The sequence below is a fragment of the Hippocampus zosterae genome, chromosome 3 (genome assembly GCF_025434085.1).
Source record: "Hippocampus zosterae strain Florida chromosome 3, ASM2543408v3, whole genome shotgun sequence".
In the NCBI taxonomy this organism is placed as follows: Eukaryota; Metazoa; Chordata; class Actinopteri; order Syngnathiformes; family Syngnathidae; genus Hippocampus; species Hippocampus zosterae.
In genome coordinates, this window is record NC_067453.1 from 15,786,564 (window position 1) to 15,795,906 (window position 9,343).

At 40.8% G+C, this 9,343-nt stretch overlaps 1 protein-coding gene across 3 annotated transcripts in view; it reads left to right on the top strand.

Annotated features, from left to right (window-relative positions):
• Positions 1 to 3,940: 3,940 nt before the first annotated feature.
• LOC127597284 (voltage-dependent calcium channel subunit alpha-2/delta-1) overlaps positions 3,941 to 9,343 on the top strand; it is a 91,572-nt gene continuing 86,169 nt past the window's right edge. For 2 of the 3 annotated variants that reach the window (XM_052060235.1, XM_052060236.1), the window contains exon 1: positions 3,941 to 4,304. In XM_052060235.1, the coding sequence (XP_051916195.1) occupies positions 4,216 to 4,304 (89 nt within the window). In that variant the 5' untranslated portion in view covers positions 3,941 to 4,215. The remainder of the gene's footprint in view (positions 4,305 to 9,343) is intronic. The other variant, XM_052060237.1, reaches the window with a different exon arrangement.

Genomic DNA, 9,343 nt, shown 5'->3' on the forward strand with positions numbered 1-9,343 from the left:
AAAAAAATGTTTTTTGACTCACAGGAGTTTGTATGCATGATGATTTGGATTAAATTCTCCGGTCTTCTGTACAGTTATAAGTTACAATAAATTACAAAAAGCAGAAACAAAACCCTTTCCTCTCACTAGCTTCAACAGCTCGTCTTGTGATGCCAATGTATGGCCTTTAGGATGCGGTATTACATGTACAGTACTTAATAAGACAGTACCGCATCAACCGAGGCTGCGTGGTCTTCCATTGAGTTGTGTTGATTTTTATATCCTGTCTCACTTTTAAAGTCTTCCCGAAGAAGCCATCAAGAAATGAAATTCTTTATTAAAGGTTGCTGTGCGGCCAGATCACTCATTGTATGTGCTTCTCTCATTATACTGCCCTTATTGTTTTGTGCCGAGTTACAAGCTAAGATCTGAGATACAAGTGCGTTTCAGATAGTCACCACTAGATGGAGTCATCATACTTCATTCAACATCTCCATCAATTCACTTGAGTTTCCTTGTAGTGGAAGGATCATAACAGTTGACGCCTCTAATGTACTATTAAGGCAGTTTGACAACCGTCAATAAACACCACCGAAGAAGATCAAGGGAGGACAAGGCTTGGAATAATATTACATGTTTCTTTGTTTTTCAGAAGAAGAAATAGAACTTTTCAAGAACACATACATGTACTATGCAACTGGATTTGATTTTTTTTCCGAATAGTTTTACTTGGAGAGCCAAGTATATTTTGATGAATTACTTATTTTAAATACTTTGAAAAGTGACCAGTGTTATTCTGAAGCTTGGCAGTGAAGTGCTGTCTCCACGAGTGAAAGTAGTTTCTCTGTCTTTTCTGGGAGCTCATGTATTTCAGAATTTCCTTCTTCGCTTCACAATTCTTCATGGTAAAAGCTCTCCTCCGCAATGGCCTCACATGGGGGGGAGCAGTGTTTGATTTGCATGAGAAAGGAGTGCTGCGCCGCCTGTAATCATACTAAATAATTTCGGTGAGGTTTGAAAAAGTGTGTTGTCAAGTTTAAAGTCAGACACGTCAGACAATCTCATCATCTGGTAGATTTGAACTTAATGTGTGCAATGCATTTATTTCCTCTGATGACGTGCTCCACTCAAATAGATGCCTAACCCCAAATAGACGTGGGTACTTTATATCATTAACTAAATAAGCCGTTAAGCTGCGGTGTTAGCACAGATTAGCCTGAGCTAATTTGTCTACGTACGTAGTCATCAGGCGGTACTGGTGTTGGGTGCCACATTCACAGATCTCCCACACTACCTAGATTTTAATACTTGGTGATGAAGTACAGCCTCCATAAATGAAAATACAATCCACTTTCATTATGATGGAACACTTCTTCTCACTTTTGGATAATTGTACCCAAGTGCCTGATTGAAAGCCCAGAGTACCGCCTGGTTAACAAAAGCCTTCCTCGGCATTGGCCCCTTAAATCAAGTCAATATCTTTTGTCTTGGGTGTATTTTGACAAAAGAATTATTTTAAAAAAACATTGCACCTGTTTTAAATTCAGTGGAAAAAAATGCAGAATCTGTCTTCTATAAATGCAACAATCACATGTCGAGGTGTAAAGTGACAATCAGGATCACATTTTTCAGTTCTTCCAGATTTTAGAAGCTTCATTGTCAAAGCCTCGTAATGGAAATGAAAGGTGTTGCTCGGATGAGTCTGACACCTATTATGCAGGATGTAGCGACATGTTTCCTTGTTAATGAGAAAAAAGAAGTAATGAATATCTGCCGAGGGAGCCTGTCTTCAGTTTTTCCTCCCTATTGTATCCCTGCACTCGCTAACTCCTCTCCAGAAGCGACCATTCTCATCTTCGCTAGCCTTGTCCCGGTGCACCCTGGGAGCAAAACAATAGTGCCTCAAAGGTGTCTCGGAAGAATTTGGAGAGCGGATGAGATGCTTAGATGAATGCAACAGTGTTTGTTCAGAGGGGAGAGGCAAAGCGGAAAGAAGGGGGAAGGGGGGGACGGGATGAAGAGGAGGACGAGGAGGAGGGTGAGAGGACACGAGAGATGGTGTGTGGTTGCCAGGCAACGATTGATAACCAAGTCCCTGAGCATCCTGCCTGTGCTGCCACAACTCCCCACCTCCAGGGCTGCATTACACACACGCACGCACACACTCACGCACATGTTCAATTTCCCCCAATCAAAATGCTGATGTTCGTTTAATTCAAAAGTGAGCATAATATGATGCAATTCGACTGAGAATTTAACAGGAAACACAAAAGTCGGAATATATTTTTCGAGATTTTATTTTATTTTTTTGCAGTAATTGATTGAAACATGAAGGCAACAATTTGAGATTCGTGACTTGCACTCCAACGCAACACTACAGCGTGTACCTTCTGAAGGAAGAGCACTTAATTTTTCTTTCACTGTACGCCGCTGGCAATGATAGGCAGAGATATTTGATATGAGATTAAAAAAATGTTTCAATGATAATAGTAATACAATAATTATAATAATAATTAATAATACTTCTGTGTAAATACGTCAGGTGTTCATTATTTCACTATTAACCTCACGACACAAGACATGATTGATTTCTTGAAGAGTCACAGTGTACAAATAAAAAAAAATTGCCACCACAAAATCGAGATGCGAACTGAACCGTGGATTTTGTAAATTATCCCAAACCTTGTCTGGCGGCCCGGGTGTTGACTGGTTAGCGCGTCAGCTAAGATGCGCAGGTGCAGTGTTCGATTCCGGCTCTGGGTTTCCTGTGTGGAGTATGCATGTTCTCCCCGTGTCTGTGTAGGTTTAATCCGGGTACTCCGATTTCATCCCACATTCCAAAAACATGCATGGCAGGCTGATTGACAACTCTAAATTGTCCCAAGGTGTGAGTGTGAGTGTGCCCTGCGTTTGGCTGGCAACCGGTTTAGGTTAGGTTAGGTCCGTTGCCTACTGCCCGGAGACAGCTGGGTCCAGCCACCCTTGTGAGTAATGCGGATCGGAAAATGAATGGATATTTTATACATATATACTGTATATAGTACATTACAAAACATGAAACAAAAGTAAATCCAATAAAAAAAAGCTTACAAAAACACAGACAATGCCACTTTCAGTACAAAAATCCTCTTAAATTTGGTCACCGGCGATTAATATAGTTCAGCACGGCGAGCCAAGTGATTAACATGTCTGCCTCACAGACACTGAACCTGTGCTTGCATGAGCTGGATGCGGGTTCGACAGTGTCCTCCTACACTCCAAATGAATCCAATTCCACTTGAATCAATTGCTCAATTTTCCTTAAGTGTGAAAGTGAGTGTGAATCCTTCGTTGTCTATCCATGCCCTAACAATCCGTTCAGCGTGCACTCAGCCAACATAGGTTGTAGTTCACCCGCAACCCAAATGACGATCGAAAATGAATGGATGGTATTAATTTGATTTCATGAACTGTGACAGGTGGCTTCTTGTGCTTTGAGATTTGCTCAGGATATCTTAAGCGTGAAATCAATTCTGTCACCCAGGCAATGATTATTCCCATGTGGCATTCACATTTTCATCTTGTCACTCAAGCAAGTCGGTGCCATTGCAGCTGGTATATTTAAATACTGTGCCTAAAAAAGGTAAATTCGCTGTTTTAATGTCATACATTTCACTTGTCATTGGTGAATAAAAAAATGGGCATACAGAGTATACCTGTCATTTAGTGGAAGGAACAAATGATAGATAGATAGATAGATAGATAGATAGATAGATAGATAGATAGATAGATAGATAGATAGATAGATAGATAGATAGATAGATAGATAGATAGATAGATAGATAGATAGATAGATAGATAGATAGATAGATAGATAGATAGATAGATAGATAGATAGATAGATAGATAGATAGATAGATAGATAGATAGATAGATAGATAGAATTTTGACGGACATACAGATAGAGTGAGAAAACCTAAGAGAGAGAGAGACAGAGAGAGAGAGAGATGGAGGGAGCCGTTCATCCATCGGGAGGAGGAGGAGCTCAGGCGCTACCTGTCCTGTCGGTGCCGTCTGTTGTCCCTCTGATCAGCTTAGAAGCGTTAAAGCTTTCCAGCAGCGAGCACTGAGGCGACGGAAGGCAGACGCAGCGTCACGCCGCCGGTCTCGCTCATTCATCAGCGGCGGGGAACGCTACATTCCGCCCCCACCCATCTCCATCTCTCCCCTCGGCACACACACACACATCGTTTTCCAATGGCTACCTGCAGGGCGCACGCATGGGCGTTCCAGGTCCTGCTCCTCCTGAGTGCGTCTCGGGCTTCCCAGTTCCCCTCCCAGCTCCTGTAAGTATTTAATCCAATTGATTGGCTCTTTCCCTTTCTCTTGTCTTGTCTTCAACGGAGCCCTCTGCGAACACGCTATAGATTTGTTTTTATGAGGCGCTCGGGTGGCGTGGGTTGTCTGTCTGTGAAATCAATATGCGCGCGTGGGCTTGCAGGATGTCACCCACCTTTTGTGTACGTGCGCGCGTGTCTCAATCATCAAGTTGTTCTTCAACTTGTTTGCTGTGCAGCTCAACTCAGTGGGACTGACTGGACACACACTTGTACTGTATTCAATATGATGTGCTATTGTGGAATAGATCATGGCTTTGTGCTGTGCTTTCATACTGTACACAAAACGTATATTTGATAGCTTGCTAGAAATCACTGGGCCTTCATGGGGGTGCATTACACATGCAATGTTTTACGCATATGCTCTCCAGAATAATAACAATAAAGACAACAAAAAACAACGATAATGATGGATCATTGTAATTCATTCCCGTTTGAATGGCATTTTCACGAACTTGTTACTGTTGGGATGAAATTGCGTTTGACAGACGGATGTTTTATGTGATGACAGTTATATACAATAGCTTGTTAGACTGCTGCTGATAAAACCCTTGACTTTTTCCCAGGTGAGATAACTTTGGATCCCATACCTGCTCCCAAATGATCTCTTGTGGAGTTCTATATCCATACTGCAGAAAGTATCACACATAAAGAAAGAGCTTAATTTGTTTTATATTAATAAATATTTTTTTTTAACTATTCCGTGATGCTTATGTGAGCAACTTCTACAAGCTGCAACGTCCTCTATAAAAGGTATGGAAAATATTAAAGCGGAGGAATCCATTTGTTTTACGATAACAGGTATATTTTAATCAATCAAACTGATGTGAAACCAATTGTTTCATATCTCCCCTACTATGGCAAGTAGAACTTAAAGAAAAACTTCAACAACTTCAAAAAATGCACCTTAATATCACACGAAACTTGATTTCAGTATGCATCTCAAGCATTGATCAAAGTGTGGAACGTGGTATTCGGGCTACTTTTAGTAGTATACATAAAATTCATTGCCAAGGTAAAAGTCAATTGTGCTTATAATTTAAGGTCAATATAGTTGGTTGTAATCCTTTTAAAAAGTGCTTATTATTATGCATTTATTTAGGTCCAAGTTTAAATGAATTTTAATTGAATCATTATTTGGGTTGTTTTAATTTTCCTTTAAGTGCATTTGTCGTGTTAACATCGGCAAGAATTTGGGACAAATTCCAGGGCTCGTGTGGGAGCCAACCCCCTTCTATGAAATTCACCCAAATAAGAAGCGGGTATACCAGACAGATGGGTGATGCTAAATTGTGAAGATTTTTTGGGGGGGCTTGCTGTCAAATGTGGGTAAGCTTGGAGTAAACGTTTGATGGTGCTGGCCACCCTTTATTGGCCAGCTTATTATTCCCCCCAAGGTGACGCTGGCATCACAACATCTGTCTCTTGCTTGTCGTGCATTGTTTCCTCCTGTTTGCCCCCATTTGCTCTTTGTGCGTTGGAAAAACAACAACGCGTCTGACCCACTTGTCTTTCGTGCGTCTGTGTTCAATTGTGTGCTGCAGTTGTACCATAGGCTGTACTAATCAAAACACACAAAGACTACGCCCCAGCTTAATGGCAATTATTTTCATACTTTTTATGCATTTCTGAATACCGGTACTTCTTAACTCATTCAGTACCAGCCAATTCTAGACAAAGTCTGAAAAGGCGTTTAAAAACGTCTTTGGGAGTGAATGAGTTAATCATCTACACCTTGCATCTCTTTGCTTCACCTAATGAAATGCAATAACATCATACTGTTACTGTTAATCATACAGGCATATATATCAGTAGCATTTGTGCTGCTGGTTGACATCAGCTGCAGCTAACCCCTAGCTGACCTATACCCAAGGAAAGACCGTCCGCAACATAATAGAAGATCTAATAAAGGGTGGGTTGAAAATTGAAAATTCTTCCTCTGGATTGCGGCACTACAAAAGGTTTTGTCTATGAATACATACAATAGCCCAGTGCTTGTGTTGCTTAAAATTACAGCGATGCACTTGGAATCTCTCAGGTCAAAAATCAAAGGTTGGCTTTGTTCAGATTTCGAAACATTAGAAACGACAGAAGAAAAACATTCTACAACATATTTAAGTGGTAAGCATCTCTGCCTCACAATCAAGAGCTTCTGAGTTTAAATCCCACCTCAGGGTACTCATGGTTACTCACTTTCCGAAACATGTATGGTTCATAATAGACTCAAATATTTTTTTAGGTGTGATTGTGAATGCTTGCTTGTGGAGAAAGTAAAAACTTTACACAGGATAGCCGGAGATATGGTGCAAACCCAGAAACTCAGAACTGTGAAGTAGACATGTTAGCCCCTTGTCTACCATGATGAAGTTAACATCTGCAAAACAAAACAAAACAAACACACAAAAAAAAACACTGAAATTGACTTGAGGTCTGTGTTGCATATTTCAAACACCAATTTGGTTTTTCTTAAAGCAATTCCACATACGTTCATGCTAATACATAATGAGAGGAGAAGCACACTTGGACAGACAATATAAAACTCAAAGTCATATATTCTTTATCCTCTGCAAAAAAGTAGACAATTATTGCAAGTTACTGAGTCACTTTGGGGTATATTCTTCCGCGGGTGTTTAGGTCATTTCTTTACACACGTTTCTTTCAGGACGATTCTCACGTCTAAGTTTCTGAAAGACCCACCTAACTGCAGCAGGGTGTTAGTCAAGTGTGATTTTGGAAATAGATGATTTAAGGGAGCAAGATTATTAATAGCACACCGGAGAGGTGTCCATTTCCTTGGAAACGTCTAGTGTGTAACACAGAGCTGTCTTCACTGTACAGCTTTTTGCAGTCCAACAAGTCCTCATTCCACTTCGCATTGACATACAAACTGAATATGACTAATTGTGCGGCTCTCAAATGCTAATTTGATATCCACAATCAGCACACTCGGGAGCATAAAAGAGATCTACACAGGTAGGAATAATTTAACCAAATCGGGGATCCCAAAAATATGCCGCACCTGAGAGGAAGTCTTGTTGCCATGCTGTACTGTAAGGTCCTGAAATGTGTCACACGGTGTGTGTGTGTGTGTGTGTGTGTGTTTGTGTGTGTGTGTGTTGGGGGGGGGGGACAGAAGATTGCATTGACATTTACAACTGAAAAGTAGATTACCTTGATTTCCAGACATTTCCCAAAATGTTCTTGCCTTTAAAAAGGGCCACATTAAGGAAATTTTACTTTTTAATGGCTTGTACAGAAATAGCCCACCCATTAAGAATGAAATGAAACATCCAAGGAAATGTTTTGTAAGATACCTGTGAGCAATCTGTTATGTACCGTGTGATGTCATACGGCATCTAATTTAAATAATAAAATCCCAACAATAAGTTTCTTTGTTCATGACACCTAGGTTACTACGGCAAACACCAAGTCATGTCGAGGGGGCAGTAAATGTCAACCAAGTCGAGTGAAGTTATCGTTAGGGTTAACCATGTCCAGTCAAGTTAAACAATATTGTTGAGCCACTACATATTCACACTTTCAACATTTTTTTTTTCGTTTGGTATTATGAGCCTGTCCTTATCGTGACAGATTAAATCAATTGTCATAGTTATTGCGCCTCATATCTTTCCATTGTAAACCTTGGATGTTGTTATTCTCTTTAACGGATTTAATTAAAAACAGAACCTATTTTTAATCATCTGTCACAATTCTGCAAAACTCAGGGGCGCAAGACTTTGGGAGACGGAAAGCTCAGACAATATTTAGACAAGCTACAGTAGTACTTGTTCATATGTCAACTGTGTTTTACGGACGCATTGAAATTTGAAAAATTGGGTCCCAAAATGTACCGGTACATGCAAGTGTTATGTTCCTGAAAATGCTCACCTTCCAAATTTAGAGTACAACAGCACTCGTAGCAGGCTATATAACCCAACCTTTGCATGACTTTATACATTATGGTCATATACATTTCTGTTGGTGAGTTTTAAAATTGGTTAAAACATGTTTGCCTCACAGTACAGTACGGAGGTCAAGGTTTTGATTCAGGGCTCCGGCCTTCCTGTGCGGAGCTTGCATGTTCCCCCATTGCCTGCGTAGTCCGGTTTCCTCCCACATTCCAAAAAATTGTGCTCGCTCGGTCAATGGAACACTCTAAATTGTCCCTCGGTGTGAGTGTGAATGGTTGTTCGTCTCTGTCCTGCGACAGCCAGTTCAGGGTGTACTCTGCCTTTTGCCCAAAGACAGCTGGGACACGCATCAGCATGCCCGCGACGCTCGTGAGGATAAAGCCGTTCAGATAACAGATGGATGAATGGTTTAATGCACAGTCACCAGCCAGGTCCTCACAGCCTTTCTAACTCCGTCAGCATATAAAATGGAATTAAATAGTGGGCATCACAAAATGTGCTGTGGCTGCACATCTCCCGTACAGAATATACTGTACATTTTTTTTCATAAGGCAGACCATTCTGCTCAGTCTGCAGTGCTTGTTCATAACCATCTGGCTTTGGGAATTAAAGACAAGCAGCTGTTTTGCACTGCAATTTGTTCGCAATGGATGCGCTTCCCCCACCTAAACAATTTCACTTTGTGCTTCTACTGCTACAATCAAAATGGTCTCCTCTTTCTCACCAGTGGAGCTCTGTATATTTTCTACATATCATGAATCGCTGTCCGTAAAAACATTTCACTTCTGGCCTCTTGGTCCTGTTGTACTCTTTGCAGCTTGTTCAGCTGCATTGAGCCAGACTGATATATTGGTCATCCACAAAGACCATTACGCTCACTCGGAAAAATCCTGTGCGTGAGCATATTGGTTTTTCCATGCTTACTCTGCCGTGTATAGTGTGATGTACATTTAGGGTGTTGTGCAGCTTCGGCAAATGCTCAGCAATCAGAGCATAATGTTACATTATATTATTTTACTTGGTGGATTATTTTGATTTAGTCTGCTTATTTTTGTTTCCAAAGATGGTGATCAGAAT